This window comes from Rattus norvegicus, chromosome 3, assembly GCF_036323735.1.
Source record: "Rattus norvegicus strain BN/NHsdMcwi chromosome 3, GRCr8, whole genome shotgun sequence".
Lineage (NCBI taxonomy): Eukaryota > Metazoa > Chordata > Mammalia > Rodentia > Muridae > Rattus > Rattus norvegicus.
This window is the reverse complement of record NC_086021.1, coordinates 99,858,976-99,877,170: the sequence shown is the minus strand read 5'-3', so window position 1 is coordinate 99,877,170 and position 18,195 is coordinate 99,858,976. Positions and strand designations below refer to the sequence as shown.

Here is an 18,195-nt window from a genome sequence, read left to right as displayed (position 1 = left end):
AAGAAGTGTTTACACCCTCAGATTGAGGTTGTGAGGAGTGGCTTCCTGTGAGCCTGGGCCCCTGCTTGCTTTGGCCTAGGCGTAGAGGGGGGCGCTGGCCACAGCTTGACTTCCAGGTCTGGGAAGTGAGAAGCAGAGAGGCTGTCCTTGCCTGTCCGGCCCCGGTTGAATATTTCATACTGACCTCTGAGGCTGAGGTAGTCACCTTGTGCTTACCTGCCTTGTGTTCTCAGCCCTCCTGACCACCACAGAGTAATAAAATCCTCCAGGTGGCTTTTGGGCCTGGTGGTCTCTGGATTCAAGGTCACAGGAAGGGCAGTGTGTGACACTGGCTTGTGTTTAGAAAGGACAGACAGGAGACTGCAAGAGGTGTCTTTGGTGCGACTTTGGACCCTCCTCCCATGGAGCCTGTGATATCATTGACTAATCATGGGATCGCTTTACTATTTTATGCCCTGCCCTGCCCCTGCAGTGACTCTTCCTTTCTGTTTCCTTCTGGAAACAAGGACTCCGGGAAGGGATCCCCTGGCAGGACGTCTTGGGAGAGGGAGGTGGGCCTCCACAGGTGCTGTAGTTTTCACAGCGTCACTGGTATGTGTGCCAGTCATTCGAAAGTTTGAGAGAGCTTTGCTTCATGGTTTTTGGTGGGACTGGGATGGGATATAGTCTGTGAGTGTACATTTTAATTTTTATTACATATTTATAATTTGTTTGTTAGTATGTGTATGAAGGCTGGGAGGATTGTGTGGAGGTCAGAGGATAGATACGTTGTGGAAATCTGGTTCTCTCCTTCCACCACATGGGGCCTGGCCGCAAACAGCTTCACTTGCTGAACCTTCTCACTGGACTGAGAATATGCATTTCAGCTTCTCCCCACCCCCATTTCACACTGGAGATTGAACCCAGGCACTTGCACATGCCCGACAAGTCCTCTGCCACTTGACAGACACTTCTAACACACCATCCTCCCAGGAGATCCTGCAGGGCAGCCCTTGAAGCCAGCTTGGTGGAATGGTGGGGCTTGTGTCCTGTTTAATAAAGGCTCACCCAGTGATGCCTAATGACTGCCCTCCCCCATCCCTTCTCCCATATGGACACTATGTGAGTGAGGAAGTTTATAAACAGGAGAGCCCTCATTTTACAGAAAGGAGAGTTGAGGCCCTGGCACATGCCCTCTCCCTTCAGCCCCAGAGAGCCCAATGCTGGTGGGGCATCTGTGTAAGGACACAAGCCTGATGAAGACTGGCTTACAGCACACTTTAACCTCTGTCATGCCCCTCACTCACCTGCCTTGACCTTCTCTTTCTAGGTAGGAAAAAGCTGCCATACCTTTCCCAGCACTGCCTACCCAGGGAGACACCAGCCATACTTGGAAAAGCCAATCTCCATGCTGTTTCTAGGGCAGGGCCTTATTCTGTTTCCCCATTGACTCCTCAGTAATGTGATCTAAGTCCACGTCTCCTGTTCCCCAGCTGGTATGTGCTCCCGGAAGCCAGAAACTTTCCCTCAGCCTGGGCTCTGCCAGTCACACGCAGCAGAAGGAGGCTTGAGCTTCTGTAAGCATCTGGTGCAAGCCAGGCCTGCCTGAGGCTGTTTTCAGGAAATTCTTGTACCTGGTCAACCTCCCAGGTAGAGGTCACCAGTGCCCATTTCTCACCTAAAAAAAAAAAAAAAAAAAAAAAAAATCTGAGGGAGGAGAGTGGAAGGGCCTGCTCAGGTGACCAACTGAAGGGGGTGGGGCTGGGCACTCCAATCCCACACTTCCCCTGGGGCGCCCACTCCCCTTTTCTTATAATGATACCCTGTGTTTTATAGCTGCTGACCACAGATAGTTTCTCACACACTCCCTCAGACTCCCTGGGAATCAGACAAAGAGGTGAGGTGTTACATAGTCTGTTCTCACAGTGACAGTGTGCTGAGCAAGCTGCCCAGATCCCATAGCTCAGGAGGACTTGGCTATGCTGCCAACCCTGTTTGGTACCTGCCCTTCCCCCACCACACTGCCTCCTGAAGAAGGAAGGACTTTGGGACCCTCTCTCTTCAGCCCCAGAGACTGCTCTGCACTGAGTTGGTAGGGCTGGGATGTGAGGGAGCCAAGAGCCCATGAAGAACCAGGCTAGGATCATCACTTGGTGTGGAAATCATGTAGAGGGAAGGTGATGGTCCTGGCTGTCCCCAGACCTGGCATGTGAAACCCTGGGTGGGGGCAGGATTCTGGCTACCCTCTACCCATGGCCTTTTCTAGAACCTGTGTGTCCTGTAAACAGGATTTTGCAGACTTTCACACATCAGGGTTCGGGGCCTACTGTTCTGCCTGAATGTCTGTCACCTCTTGTCCTCCTCCTTCTAGGCCACTGACCTCCCTAGAGGAAACCTTGTTCCTCTGACTAAGCAGCTGGTCAAACTGGTTCCTGTTCCTCCTCCCTAGGGCCCTGAAGCCTAGTGGAAGAGAGTCCATAGCTTAGGACCTGGTGTTGTTACAATGTCCCCACTGTAGGCTGACAACTGAATTTCTCTCCTCACCAGGCATGGTGGCATAAGCTTCTAATCCCAAGCACAAGTAGCTGGTGACAAGGCTAGCCTGGCTACTTGGTTAGTCTAAGTGGTCTCCCCAGCCAGGCCTGAGCACAGCATTAGAGCAGATGTTGGGCCAGGGCCTGGGGCTCAGTGTTTACAGTCGAGTGTGCTCCAGGGACTGTCAGCTTCAGACCTGTGACTCTCAAGTCTTAGCCTTGAGTGATCGCTTATCTTTTAAGGAAGAGGATGCTTTGCTCTGGTGACTTGCAGGCCCCTGGGGCACTGGTGAATACTAACAACCCCTGAGTTGTCCAGGCTCTCTGGAAATACCAGTGGCTCCCTACCCTGCATCTACCCTAGGACAGGATGTTGTTCCCTGGTACTGGAGTCAGGACACGGACAGAAGGACAGGGTGAATGCTAGCCCTACAGCTGTGCGTTGGCATTGCCAGTTCTAACCTGGGAGTTTGGTAGGCCGAGTCCTGACCTCTCAGGCCTCAGTTTACAGACCTGAGGGGGGAGGGGTGTTCTCAGGCTGACAGGAAGTGTTCTGGTCTATGCTGGTCATTAGAGCACGGACACCCTGACAGCAGGCGGGAGGGAAGCAGTGGTCTTGTGAGGACAGCAGAGTACGAGCATGGAAGTAAGGGTGGAGGGCCTGGATTCCCACCCATTTTAGGAGCTCAGTAGAGGGTGTCACACATTGGTAAACTAAGGTTTGGGGACCACAAATGATGAAGGGAAGAGCTGGTCCAGCTGGCTTCTGGTCTTTTCTTCCTCCCTGGAGTCCTGACAGCTGCATGGAAGGGAGCCCACAGGCTCTTTAGGATTGGTGTTGCTGTCTTTCCTGCTGCTGGCTGACACTGGGCTCCTTCTTCCAGTCAGGCACATGACATAAGCTTATAACCCCAGCACCTGGAAGGCTGAGGCATGAGGATTGCCACAAGTCTGAGGCTAGCCTAGGCGGTCTGACAAGATCCTGTCCTAACTTCCTGACCCCGAAAAAACGTTCCTTCTTGTCGTTTGTTTCTCCTTACTTTGGGTGTGGTAGATGGCTAGGCTCCAAGCCCCTTCTGCCCTCTCTGGTGATAAAGATGAGCCCAGAGGACTACTCAGGAAGCTGGAGAGAGGAGAACAAGCAGCGGGGGGGCAGGTAGCTAGCTGCTGTAGTCATGGGGGAGAGCAGAGGAGAGGTAGAGCCAGAGGCACAAGGCCCTTAGGAGCCCAAGGAGACACACAGGCCCCTATTTACAAGACATGGTACAAATGGGAACTCAAGGCCTGGGGCCTGACTCCTGGTAGACCAACAAGGCCTGGGATTTGCATGCTTTCCCTCTGAGTGACTCCCACAAGCACTACAAGTACCTAAAGTCTGAAAGAGGAGGCTTTTGTCTGTCTGTCTTCTCCCCCTCCCCCTCCCTCCCCACTCTTCCCAGCTCACCTCTCTGCCTCATTAACCTCCTACTTCCCTGGTTATCCCTAGCAGTGACTCGTCTGTACCTGTGTGAGGAGAGGTCTGTCTGTGTCCAGCTATCCTGGCTAACCCTACAGCCACCCTTGATAAGTCTCCTGGCCTTGGCGCCCCTGCTGTCCCACAGAACCCAAGAGCCCTAGGGGTCCCGGTGGGGAAGTACAGTGCTAGCTTCCTCGGTGTTTCTGCCTTAACAGCTGAGCGCTTGTACTGTGTCAGTTGTCACTGCTTGCTGGAGATGGGGACAGCCCTCATTCAAGCCTCCAGAGTGGGCAGCCTGCTACCCTTAGGTGTCTTGGGCCACCACCTCTCTAGAGCTTGGTGCCGGCCCTGCAGAGAACCGATGTGAATGGCCTCTGAGGCATCTGCTGGGTGAGGTGGCTTTTGACCCATGTATTCACAGGCTCTGTGGTTGCCAGAGAGGAGGTCCCAGAGACAAGGGGTAGAGGAGGCTCAAAGAACCTGTAGGCAGGTATACAGGAGCTGCGGGGGGAGGGGGTTGGATGTGGACAGGAGGGGGGTTTGAGGCAGGGGGGACAGGTGAGTGGGCTCCATCCTCTCCTCTTCTCCCAGCCTAGGCCAGTGCTTGGAGCTGGATGTCAGGAAGATCTTCTCTAAGGATCACCCCAGCCTTCACCCCAGCTCCCTGTGTGTAATGCTGTGTCCCCTTGTGTCTCCGCCAACAGGCCAAACACCTCTTAAAGGGAGGGGGAGCAGAGACTCTGGACCTTTTGCAGGGGTGGAAGTGGAGATTCAGATAAGTCACAGGGGCTGGTGGTGTGGCTCAGTTGGTAGAGTTCAGGTGTGCATGGAGTCTTGGTACAGTCCCCAGCACCATATAGACCAGGTGTGGAAGCTCATGCCCAAGTTCCCAGCACACAGAAAATGAAGGATTAGAATTCAAGGTCATCTGAGTCTGAAGACAGCAGGGCTCAGATCATTGAGAACCTATCTTTTAATAAAAGTAACATTTGGGAAGTGCAGAAGGAGCTGGGTTTGAGCCTGTCTGAACCCTTGTGGAGATGGTGGGGCTGTGTAGGAAGGGTCTGGGAGGACTGCCTCCAAGAAGGAGCCTTGTAGCTGGACCTCTCCTCCCTCCTGAGCTCAGCATGGGGGGGGGGGGCAGAGCTGCCTGAGCCTGCTGGCTGTTACCATGTGGGTTCTCTGATTACAGTCCCCTCCCGCCCCCTAATCACCCACTCAGGGTCCACACCCAGTTTCTGTCTTAGGAACCCTGGCTCTGGCCCAGAGAGTTTGCCAGCCATATGCATGGGTGAGCGAGTCTCTTCCCCAGACCTCACGGTGTCTGTTGAATTTTTTGCTGCTGGTTAGGTTTGGCGCCAGGGCTGTAACCCTAACTGGACTTGGCCTTGGTTGGGTTATCTCACTTCCTTATTGTGAAAAAAACAGTTTCTACTGGCCACAGAGCGTGACTGTTAGCATAGGGGGTCTGGATCAGCCCTTGGGGTACAGTCTGCCAGCTGTGTCATGGGGCAGGGGGTGGCAGGTGTCTCCAGCAAGGATAGCTGCAGAAGCTCCACCTGTGGTCAGTCAGTCTCTAGACTGTGTTCCCACCGCCCAGCTGTCCTGTTACTTAATGGTTCATTGTCTTGTGAGCTCCTGCGGGCAAGGAGGGGTTCCACCCATCTGTGTCCTGTGTCCTGCTTGAGGCTAGCCCATGGTAGGGTTTGGTAGACTCCAGTGGCTCAGGATGGAAGTCATTTGGGGTTCCCCTGAGACCCCTGAGCCTTTTACCTCTGAGTCTTATGCTGGGGTTTTAGCAAGCCCCGTGTGTCAGGGGACAGGGCAGGCAGGAACTGTGAGGTGCTGTGCCATTGCCCCTGAAGGTGCTGCACAGAACTCCCATCTGCTCAGATTCTAGAGGTTCAGGGACCACTCACCCCGTCATCCCTGGTTTCCCATCATAAAGTGTGCAGGACCTTGGGCTGCAGAGTCAAAGAGTCTTGTGGGCCCAGGAGGCCACCATCCCTGTGTGACAGACAGGGCAAGTGCTGCCTGACTGCCTCCTGAGCCCCCATGGTCTTACTTAGGTTTGGGTTGGATGAGGTGCATTTGCAGTGAGCACATTCCCTTTGTCTCTTTTTCTGTCCTCTGCCCAACTCATTCCAAGGACTTATTGACTTTTACAGACCAGAAACCCCAGGCCTGTCCCACCTCTCAAGGGACCAAGGGACCTCCTAGAGTCAGTTCATGAGGCCTCAGGTGTCAGCAAGTCAGGACTGGCTTCTTCCTGGACATCCATGATAGTCTACTTTACAGCGAGCACTGAGGTCCGGAGTGGGCAACTGTGTGTCAAAGGTCACACAGCTCTGAGTAGTGAGGTTATAATCAAGGTCTCTCTCAATTCAGAATCCACACTATGACCTGGCTTACTGGGGTGAGGAGAGGCTCTTAAAAGGTAGCTGCTTCCTGAGATGTATCTAGGTCCTGACATGAGGCCCCAGAATCTGAGACTTCTGAATAGGCATCTTAAATGTCACTCAGACTTACAGCTTCCTATCTGATTTTCCACATGAGCTACAGTTAGGTTGAGATGGGGCGGAGCCCTGGGTAGGACGCTCCAGGCCATGCCCAGAAGTTTGCAGATCCCTATGTCAGGAGCAAATGTGAACACTTCTCCCATCCATCAGGGTATGAAGCCACCTTAGCCAACTCCAGCCCCAACACACACCTCAGCATGCAGACATCTGGGCCTCAGTTTCTTCCCAGGAGATGGGGCCTGGAGTAGGGTGGCGGGGTCTCCCTAGCACAGTGCATCTGAGTGTGGGAGTAACAGAAGCCTGGGGAGCTCAGGGACCATGGCTCAGCTTCTTTCAGTGCCTGGGGCAGGCCGGGAGGCTGGCTCCAGTGTCTCTGCTTCCCACTGTGGTGCTTCTCACAAGGTGGCCACCAGTCTTCAGTCACCCTTTCCAGTCATGCCGCTTGGGTTTCATGAAAAATTGTAAGAAGGGAAACCTCTGTAAGTCACATCAGCCAAATTGAAGGGACACCCTGACAGGAAGCCAAGAGTCACACCTTGGGGCTGGGTCAGGACAGAAAGGGTCTGTCGGTAGTCCAGTGAGAAAGGTTAAGTGAGTGGCCTCCACCGACGTGTTACTTAGCATGAGCTAAGGAAAGAATGCTGAAATGGTTTTAGGCAAGTCACTGAGCCTCTGAGCCTCAGTTTTTCCATCTGCTCAATGGGGACGGTACTTTACCTAGGAGCTTGTTATGGAGCTTCAATAAGAAATTGTGGGTGATGGCAGGTGACAGGCTAAATAAAGCTTGTCACCTCCTAGCTACAGTGTTGAGGTGCCAGAGAGTAGGAACCTGTTGAGCCAGCTGATGAGGTCATGTGACTAGACTTGGAAATCCTGTGACTAAACGTGGGATGCTACAGGGGGACTGTAACTTGTATTCAGGTTGCGGCTGCTTCATCCTAGTCCTCCAGCAATTCAATGGGACAGGCTCCCACCAGCTCCACTTTGCCGGAGGTGAGGCCCATGAGGGCTCAGAGCTGTTTGGCAACATGTCTGCTCAAGGTCACACAGCAGCTAGGAAGCAGAGCAGAACTCCCAAGAGGTCTCCCAGGGAACCTTGAACTCCCAGGCTGCTTGATGGCCCTGCGCTTCTCCTGTTGCCAGAGGAACGGGTGTTTGTTTGTTTGTTTTTCCCTTTCTTTAGCAATAGTAACAACAAACCGAAAGAAGGAACAGAGGTTGAAAATAAGATAGTGTGAGGTCAAGAATCCAGCAGTCCTCAGTCGGCTGTCATAGACGGCTACGGCATAGGAGAGTACAGCAGCCACCATGGTCAGCCTCCTTTTATGCAAGATCAGGTCAAAGTCTGGAGGCTGGAGATCTGTGTCACCTGCCAGCCCGCTGGACCAGGCTGGGCCAGGTGGTCTCCAGAACCTTGAAGTCAGGCAGTTCTCTTTCCACACCCTGCCCTGTGTGACAGGCCATGCTTACCTGCCATACTGCCAGACTTCCCAGCCTCCAGATGCCTCAAGGTGACACTCAGGGCCTGACCTCATTGACAGAGGCCCCCCTCCCCACGGGCCCAACCTTTCTCCCATGGCCTTGCTTCAGAGCAGGCCAGAATCCTGCAGGGTTAGCAGTGTGAACTTGTGGGGCTCTGCAGGTGTCTGATGGCCTCTGATTGTTTCCCAATACCAATGGGCAGTGCCCTTCAATTTGACAAAGTGTCAGGCACCTCACAGTAGCTCCCACTAGTCAGTTAATTTCACAGGGAAATCTATGGCAGAAGCAAGGACTGGCCTAGGCTCCATAGCTGGCAGGAGGAGGCCCATGTGGCCTCTTCATGTATAGACTTGTGCTCTGATGGTCTGCTGTGCACTGGCCTATGTGGTCATCTCTTACTCTGTCTGGCTGCTGTGAAGACAGTGATCTCCTAAGTAGCCCCCATGTCAGACAATGCCCTGAGGTAGGTGACAGGAGGGGAAGAACTTCTGGAAGGGTATGGAATAGTCGAGGTGTGAGAGAATCATGTGACACTCTCTGGTCACCTGCTCCTGCCCAGGTTCTGTGGCACTGGAAACTGAGGCTTGGACCACAAGAAGCAGAATGTCTCTGCTGGCCTCTAGCGAGCCCCACAATGTGTCCCATCCTGAGAGCCTAAAACCCTAGCTCCTGCTTCCCTCTGAGCAGCAGCTCATCAGGGTCTCTGGCCACGGTGATCAAATGCCCACGAGCTTAGTGCTCCAGGACAGTTCCAGTGTGTAGCCAGGATGGAACCACACAGAGCTCCAGGGGACCTGGGTGACAGGGAGGACAGGTACTCAGCTGGCCTGGGGGCTTCCCAGGGCTGGCAACCCTTGGAAGTGAGTGGAAGTGTGCCTTCAAGCATTTTAGACAGTTAGTATTGATTTATTTTACATCTCTTTATTTCTATTGTGTGTGCAAGCACCACTGTATGCACTCACACGGAGGTCAGAGGGCAACTTCCAGGTGTCAGGTTTTCCTCCTCCTGTGTGGGTCTGGGGTAGAGCTCAGGTTGTCAGGCTTGGCAGCCTGTGTCTGTACCCAGTGAGTCATCTCACCACGTTATTTTATTTCCTGATGTATGAAGATTTATTTTATATTTCATTATTTATCTCGGTGTGAATGTTTGCATGGGAGTGCCAGGGTCCAGAGAGAACAGAAGTGGCTGGTCCCTTGGAGTTGGCGTTAATTTGTGAGCCACCCCACATTGGTGCTGGGAACTGCACTGCCCCTGTGCAACAGCAGTGCACGCTCTTAACCGCTAAGCACGGATCCTGTGTATGTCTTTTTGAGACAGGATCTCACTATGTATCCCTGGCTGGCCTAGAACTTACCATGTAGAGCTGGCTGGCCTCAGGCTTCTGGATCTTCCTACCTCTGCCTCGCCTCCAAGTGTTAGGTTTACAGGAATAAACCTTTCTGAGATTTTCAGACTCAAAGGAAATTCAATGCTAAGTCTGGTGGGAGTCAACTGACTCCCATTGCAATAACCCAGCATTCCCTCCTCCTCTTCCTCTTCCTCTTCCTCCTCCTCCTCCTTCCCCGGCTTTTTTTTTCTCTTAAAGATAGTGTTTCATTTAGCTCAGATTGGCCTCAGTTTTGCTATGTAACTTGAGGCTGGTCTTGAACATGTGATCTTCTTGCCTCAGCCTCCCAAGTGTTGGAGTTCCAAGCTTGTGCCCCATGCTAGCTTCAGTGATGTCATTTCTGGTGTTCAGTGGCTTCCCCTGCAGAACCCAAGTGTCTGTAAGGGACCTTCCTGAGCTCTCCAGACAGCCAGATCTTACTTCGTTCTCACGATCGTGTGCCAGGAGCCCACAGGCATTCTTAGAGTCCTGGGCAGAAAATGACAATTTCAGGATAACGACAAAGGACACGACTTTTAGGGAGGATGTCGAGGGGAAACTGCAGTGGGAAGGTGTGTGACACACGTGGGCCATTCCTGAGTCACCTGGGGGCCCAAGCTCACCCTTAGAGCCTCTAATGGTGCAAACTGGGCAGTGCTGGGACTGGGCAATGGTAATGGCTGACTGTGCAGTGCACTAGCAGTGAGACCCACAGAGGGAGAGTCTCAGAAATTCACACTAGGGATTTCTGAAAAGAGGGATCCTAACAGAAACCGCATGTGCAAAGGTCCTAGTGTAGACAGGCCTCAGAGTACAGGGGCAACAGTAAAGAGATCAGATAAGCATGTGGGAGAAAGACCAGGATGACAAGAGTGAGGTAGAGCGGCCTGACAGGGCCCAGGGCCACAGGCATCATCTGGAGTTTATAGCCAGTGTGTCAGCAGGAGCATTGCCTGCAGAGCACAGACAGTGTATTTGCCGCGTCTCTCTGCAGTGAGGATAAACAAATGCAGACTAGGGGCAGTCCCAGCTCAGTTCTGGACTGGCCCAGGCAGGAAGGTTCCGGAAAATGGGAAGCTGCAGGGTAGCAGAACTGTGTGACTCTTAAGTGTTCAGTGAGGGGCCATTTCCTCTTCTCTCCATCCCACAGCACTTAGAGACAGGAGTGTGCCCCCAAAGGGACCTGGGAAAGTCAAGCTGGGATTACAGTTGGGTACTTTCTGAGAGGCGGCGGACATGGCATTCAGAGCCATTAAACGAAGAGGGTTTCATGGAAGTTGGGAGTGGCTCAGCTGGAGGTGTCTGTCCATTGCTGGGCATCTTGGGAACGGGAATGGGTTGTGAGTGCACAGTGAGTCTTGAGAGAGACTCTGTGACCTCAGGCCAGGTAAGAGCAGAGCTGTTTGTTCTTCACAGTGTGTCCATTGTCCAGAACTCATCTGAGAAACTGCCACAGGAAGTGCTGCTCTGCTCCAGTCTGGTCACTGAAAAGGTAAGGAGGAAGTGGGGGTTGGGCAGCCTCCTGTGCAGGTCATGCATGGCCTGCCCTGTAGAACCCTGGAACTCAGTCTCCCAACACTGGACCACAGAGCACTGTGCTTCCTACACACTATTCTCCTGAGATCTACTCAGGAACACAGGTGTGGGCCCTCGGGTCAGGCTAGAGGGCAACACTCCCGTGCCCCAGTGTGTGACAACCCCCTCCCCACACACAGTGCAAATGCACAGGAGAGGGAGACACAGAAATGTCCTCCTGGAGACACTGTCCTTCCCTGCCCCGACTACCACACCAGGGGTTCTGGGGAAGTGGAGAGGAACATGGAACATACTCAGAGCTGGCTCAGACTGCCCATCAGGCATGGCAGAGACATAGCGTGTGTGTGAAAATAGGTGACTCCGGGATAGTGCATCTCAGACACTTTTCAGGTGTCTGACACTTGAGGTTGTGTACTCTTCGTGACAGCCCTTCCTTCTTCAGAGTTCATCCGTTCATCCATCCATCCCATCTATCCATCATCCATCATCCAACACCCCATTCCATCATTCATCATTTTTGGAGAGGTCTAAGATGAATATCATAAGACAGCAGAAGGGAGAAATATTGGTGTGTTCATTTTGTTATATAAACTGACTTGGTAGAAAACTGTGCATTCAATCAGGTTAAATTATACCTGCTTAGAAATGGCCAATGGGCCTGCTGTAGGCCCCTGGCATGGCTCCCCACAACCACTCCAGAACTTTCCTATAGGATGTGCTTGCAGCTCTGTCCCTATATTGTACTCCTGTTTAACACACCCTGGCAGGAGGATGGTTAAAGTATTCAGAAAAGCATCTAATCTTGAGTGTAGTCCATTTGGGAAGTGACCTTCACCCTGACTCCTTCAAGTGTTGTATCACTTCCACATCCATTCCTGGTATCCAGAGTGCCAGCCCCAGGGCTTCTAGGTCCTGACTTCCTCTTTTCCTGTCAGGCAGCACCATGAAGGGCCTGCTGCATAGAGGAGGGCCACCCCCAGGAAGCTCCTCCCCATGACCACGGCAGAGCCAAGATCTAAACTTTCATCTAGGGACCGGGCCTGTCTTCTCCCAGCCCACTGCTCCCTTCCTATCTAAGATCTCAACTAAGTCATGCCCCTTGCTGCCTCCTACAGATCCTGCTGTTTGATCTCCTGGCCAGGCTGGGCCAGAGATTAAGTACTGGGCTGGTGGGTGTGAATTTGAATTTCATATGTCATTTTGTGCATGCCAAAATGTCTGTTTGGGTTTTTGTGTTGTTCTGTTCTGTTTTTCATTTTGTTCTATTGAGACATGGTCTCCTCAAGTTCAGGCTAGCTTCAAACTTGCTGTGTCGCTCATGTTCTAGGCAAGCACTCTACCAACTAAACTATATTCCAGGTTTTTTTTCCTTTTAACTCTTTTAAAGCAGTCAGTCTGTACTCAGAACCCAGCTGTTATGGGGTCTAGCGGGGGCTGGGCAGGCCTTGCCTGTCACCAACCCTTATTTCTGTCTGCTGGGCAATAACTGCGGCTCACCCTCTCAAATGGCCAGGCGTGTCCAGATAGAACCCCGTGCCGCCATAATGAGACACTGGGGTCTTCTCCAGGTCTCATGGTGACTGTGGGTTCTCTGAAGCTGGTACCACTTCCCGTCATGGGGCCACCTGCCCATCCCCAGCCAGAGCTGAACTGCTTGTCTGTTCTTACGGAGAGTCTCGCCTGTCTCATGCACAGGATGGAGAGTGATCTTGCTCTGCTGCCTGCTGCACAGGCACAAGGACCTGTGGCCTGGACCTGTGACAGCCATGCTAGGGCCGCCCAACACCCTCTGCCCCAAAGCTGCTTCTCAGTTTCTATACTTCCTAAGGTGATTCCCAAATCCCACTCGCTTGAGCTGCCCACCAGTCAGCCTGGCTCTTGTTTCAGGATTGGAACCCACTGCCTCCAGAGTGAGTTCTGTCCTTGCCTGTCTGCTCTTGGAGACTTTGGCCATGGCCCTTTACTCCTTTGGGTCTCAGTTTCCTTGAAGAAAGCTGAAGGACTCAGCCCAGTGTGTGAGGCCGCCACAGTTTCTAAGGCTGGGATACTGGGGGAACGCCAGCCAGCCTCCTACCTAGGGTGGTCCTGTGCTTCTAAACCTGAGGTCTAGTCCTGGTCTCCCATCCAGAGCTCCTGCAAGCAGCAACCCTGGATGCTCACCACCCGTCAGCACCCAGGTAATCGTTTGTCTCCTGTAGGGTAGCAGTCAGACTTGAACCACTCTGAAAGCAGAGGTAGAGCCATTGAAAAAGAGGCCAAGGTGGTGGGTGGCAGAGGCAGGCACCTGAGGGGAGGGCCATCTCCTCCGGGTGAACGTTTGGAGAGGGAGTAGGTTCTCAGGCCCTACAGCTTCCTACTCTGCACGGAGCTCCAAAGTAACAGAGTTTTGTCCTGCCTCTGCCTGGGCCTGGTGAGAACTGGTATGGTGGTCATGTGGTTCCACGATGGGCTAAGGGGACACAGGGCAGTTCTCAGCTAGGTTTGTCACTGTCATAGTGGTCACTGGTGTTAGCCAGCTGCCCTGTCTGCCCATGCATTCTAGTCTTTGGCTGTGTGAAATCTGTTCCACATAGAACTGTGCATTTTTTTGTTATTGTCGTTTTGTAGTGTTGTTGTTTTTATTTTGGTTGTTTTGGGGAAGGACGAAGTTCTGGCTAGCTTGGAATACCCAGAAGTAGAGGCAGGTGAATGCTTTGAGTGTGAGAACTAATTCTTTAGTTGGGCTCCTCCCCAAGGGAGTGCTTCTCAGTGGGAGGAGCTCAGTTCTCACTCAGTCCTGGGCATTGCGCCATTCATAGCTTGCCTGACCCAGGCCCTCCAGGGCTGTTGGGAGGATTAAAGGGCATGAGAACCAAGGGTGGCTGTCCACAGCAGGTGCTGTTTACTGTGGCCGCTCCTTGTCCCTTAGCAGGCCCCATTGTTTGGATCTCACTCTTGCCCCCTGGAAGCCTGTCCTGGAGACCCCACCTCCTACAGAATGTGAGAGCCAAACAGTACAGAAGACAATTGAGACTCTGGAATTGCACCATAGGTCTCCCTCAGGGGCACCGCCAGGAGTCCTAACGTAACAGGCAGTGGGTACCAGCACCTGACACTTTGCTTTCTGGACACAATTACATTACGTTTTTCCTGTGAAGGAAGGAATGTCTCTGGCCTGACTAGGCCCAGCTGTTCCTAGGAATGTGCTGGGAAGGAAACATAGACAGGCCCGAGCAAAGCAGTTCCTGATAGACAAGAGCAGCTCCCTGCTCTGGGAGCTAGCTTTACTCTTGGGCTGTTTACCCTGCAGTTTCTACCATGTTTGTGGAGGTGGCAGGCTGTCCTGGGAGGCCCGGGGGAGGAGAAACAATGACTGCCCTTGTAGTATCCGGGCAGACCTTCCCTGGGCCAGGCCCGGGCTGTGACATCTCAGATCCAGCTCTCTGAAGCATGCAAAGTTTGTTTTTCCTCTTGTGGAGACTGTGTGGGAGCTGTGGAGACCAGAAGCACCTCACAATGGAAGGCTCCTGCCCCTCTCACACCCGGGCCTGACACCTCAGTCAACAGAGCAGCCATTTCCTTTCCTCTCATCTTCTAGAGTCCCTATGTCCTGGTGAGCATTACTTCCCACTGTTTGTGTGCTACCTGAGATGGGAGGCCACCACCCTCAAGCAGCCTCTCCTTTCCCTGGATGGTGTTGCTTCAACCTGTGCCCAAAGCTGCCCTTTCAAAAGGGCATCTAAACTTTCCGTTAGCAGAGCTGTCACATGGCTGAAGGGGTTCTCTAGGGAGACCATACGCCTTTCTCTTAGTCCAATCCCATATCCAGTCTGTGTAACCCGCAAGGAAGAAGTGGAGCTCCACTTGGCATGGAGGGTAGAGTGCAAACGTGTCCAGAAAAGAGTGAGGGACCCATGTGTGCATGTGGAGATTCTGAGGAGAAAGGGTGTGAATAGTCTCCACTCCCTCTTTCCTTCTACCCTGGGTCCCCCTCTTCCCCTCCCCAGGACTGCAGGAACACAGTCGGGCCTATACTGCCCCACCCTAGCCTGGCTCTACCCATGCAGCTGTCCTAGCCCAGCTGCTTGGCGCTGGCCCCTGCATCCCACGGGTCCTGTCTGGCCTTGGAGAGGAGAGGGAGGCCAACTTCCTGCCCCAGCTGAGCCCTCCTGCTCCCAGGGAGTTGGGGGCCCTTGCTGAAGAGGGGCATGGCGCCTCACACTGGCTTCTGTCACTTCAGAAGTGTGGCTGGGTCAGGGTGACCATTGTGAACACTAGACAACAACCTGGGCATCCCAGTGTAGACTGCCAACCACGTGCTTCATGATCTAGGGGTTGCAATGAGGCATCACAGGAACTCTTGAATGATTTTCCCGGGATCTGTAAACCTCCCCCAACCAAATTCTAAAAATGCTACCTACACATGAATTCTCAGGAGGAATGTATATCCCCCAAATATGAGTAGGTGCTGCTCCTACGAGACGTCTAAGATTGTGTTTCCGTGTCTTGCAGAGATTATTCTACCACCACGATAACGACCACCAGCACCAGCACCACCCCTACCCCCACCCCCACCCCCACCCCCGCATGAACACAGTTTTGCTACAAAGCACAGGCATACACAGGAAGTAGCCGTTTAAGATGGTGGTGGTTGTTCTGGGGCTGCAGGAGTAAGATTCTATGTCTGATGTTTGTGTCTCTGCGTTTGTTGGATACTTTGTGATGTCTATTTATTTCCTTTGTGAGAAACCGAGACCTTTCCAGCTTCAGCATCCCTAAAAGTCCCAACCTTGGTCCTAGACAGGCGCACCAAGCTCGGGAGTTAGCCCCGTCTCAGTCTGGTCTGTCAGCCCCTCCCTGATCTCTTGGCCCTGTAATTTCTGCCACTGTCTCCCCGTGTGAGACCTCCAGCCTGATGTTATAGAGGTGAAGGTCTCCCTGCCCTGGGTAGTGACATCTCTCTGGACCAGAGAATCATGTCTCCTAGCTGTGTGACTTTGTGCTAGGCATCCAACCTCCCTGTGCCTCATCACCATGTAAAGCAGGCACAGTGCTAGCTGCTCCTTGTGAGTGAGATGACTGGGGACGATGGCCTTGTCAACCCCCCCATCCCCGCTGTGCCCTCCACCTAACCTGTCTCCCTCATCTGCTACCCTTCCCTCTCTCCCCAGGGAGCTCCAGGACCTGCAGGATGGGGGCAGGCTGTGTCAAAGTCACCAAGTACTTCCTCTTCCTCTTCAATCTGCTGTTCTTTGTAAGTATGCGGATCCTGAAGGCTCTAACCTCTCTAGCCCAGGGGCTCTAGCTGTGGTTGCCACAGTCCCTAAAAGGATCAGGGATAGTGGAAAGGAGTCACCTCTCCCAGCAGGTCCTCTGAAAATGCAAAAGTTCCTCCCCAGAGCCTGCAGCCTGGGCTGGGGGTAGACTTGTCCCTCCCTCTAAAGAAGGTGGTAGAAGACAGCCCCTTAGTGTCTCTGCTTTGTTCTTCTTCTCAACCACACCACATAGTCCTTTGCCTATTACAGTTCCAGTTTGAACAGGCCCCCAACACCCCACCTTGACCTCTCAGAGGCCACAGGGGACATTCTTCCCCCACAACCCCCTACAGACTAAGTCCCCCCACCACCCTCCACCTTCCCAGATGTGAGTTTCCTGGCACATCTGGAGCTGGTTTTCCTGGGGCCCCAGGCTTCCCCTCTGGCCTGGAATCAGCAGTCCTGTCTTGGTGTTGCCAAATCCCTGGTGTGCTCATGTATAAATGAGTGTGTGCACATGGGTGTGTGTTTATGTGTGTACAATGGGTGTGTGCTTGGGTGTGTGCATGCTTGTATGTGGTAGGGTGTGAGCAGCCTGAATGGACCTCCATTGCCTCAGAATGCTGTTATAGCTTCCCTGTACTGCTTCACCCTAAATAGTTTTAAGACATAAATTATATAGCAGGTACTTGCCACAACCGGGTTTCATGCTCTATAGTGTCTAGACATGAGTATCTTTGAGAGACAAGAGATGATCCTCTCGCTGTTTGCACTGGGGTTTCTCTGAGGTATAAATGAGTTACTTATAGGGAGAAATGTTACATGTGTGCATAGGCTTATAGGCACTTGGAATATTTGAAAAGAATCATTCTAAATTCCCTTTCTGAACTTTGGTTTAGAACATGATACTTATAGATTTGTTCATGATACACATTCATATATGTATGCACACATGTATGCACACACAGGTGGACTGTCCTGGCATGCCCCACCTTAGGCCTCTTCAAGGACCTCTGGCTAACATGTGGTTCACCAGGCCTCAGGCCCCTGCAATAAGGGCACGAGCCTCAGAGTCCATCTGTCCAGCCAGGCAGGAGAAGCGAATGGAGACAGCGTTTATTCGTTCCTTCTCCAGCACAAGGCCACAGGGTTCTGTGTTTGTGACTTCTACTCAGGACAGGCCAAAAATGTCTCCAAAATGCTGTATTGTTATTGAGCATGTGCAGAGCGCTGTTGCTCACCGTCCCCTAGATATCACAATATGGCATATGAACAGCACCCCCCTGTGGAGTGTCAGGCGTGACAGGGCATGCAGAGGTGACTGAAGTGTAGGGGTGAGGCGGGGTTGGCCTTGGTTGGTAGAGTGCTAGGTCCTAACCACAAAGGACTAAAGGAAAGGGAGGGCCAGCCAGGCTGTGGTCCCATAGCTGGGGAGAGAGGGTCTGTGACTGAGGTAAACGCTTAGTTTCTGCTGCGCTGGAGAGTTTTCATGATCTCCCTATCCTATCACTGCCTCCAAATGCTAGGGTTGCAGCACAGATTTTTATGTGTGTGCTGAGGATTTGAACTCGGGTCCTCACCTTACAGACCAAGCTCACCCACCCACTGATCCATCTTCCCCTCAGGAGGTTTTTGTAGTAAAAGAACAAAGAAAATCATAAATGTAAGCACATTTTTAAAAATCCCAAGTATTTTTATTTCTTCATTTAATGATATAAAAAGCAAATTCTGACCTGATTTAGAAGTTTTCTAGAATGTTCACAGCAAAAGAGTTTCAGGTCCAGATGTGGTCACCATATGGAACATTCTCATAGGGACACCAGCCACCTCTACACTTTAAACCATCCCTAGATATCCTGTCATGCTTGACACTTGACATGGGAAATGCTGTCCACACAGTGGCCACATTGCAATTATGCATGGGTATATTAGGATGGGGTGCAAGTGTGCTAATAAACACTATGACCAAACAAAAAACAACTTAGGAGAGGAAAGGGTTCCTTAACCTTTACACGTTCAGGTCACAGTCCATCACTGAAGGAATCCAGAGCACAAATTCAAGGCAAGAACTGGAAACAGAAACCATAG

At 52.4% G+C, this 18,195-nt stretch overlaps 1 protein-coding gene across 4 annotated transcripts in view; it reads left to right on the top strand.

Annotated features, from left to right (window-relative positions):
* The window catches only part of Cd82 (Cd82 molecule), a 44,551-nt gene that overhangs the window by 10,128 nt on the left and 16,228 nt on the right, over positions 1-18,195 (top strand). For 3 of the 4 annotated variants that reach the window (XM_006234598.3, XM_006234597.5, NM_031797.2), the window contains exons 2-3: positions 10,754-10,829; positions 16,024-16,106. In XM_006234598.3, coding sequence (XP_006234660.1) covers positions 16,044-16,106 — 63 coding nt within the window. In that variant the 5' untranslated portion in view covers positions 10,754-10,829; positions 16,024-16,043. Of the gene's footprint in view, positions 1-10,753; positions 10,830-16,023; positions 16,107-18,195 lie in introns of those variants that run through there. The other variant, XM_039105948.2, reaches the window with a different exon arrangement.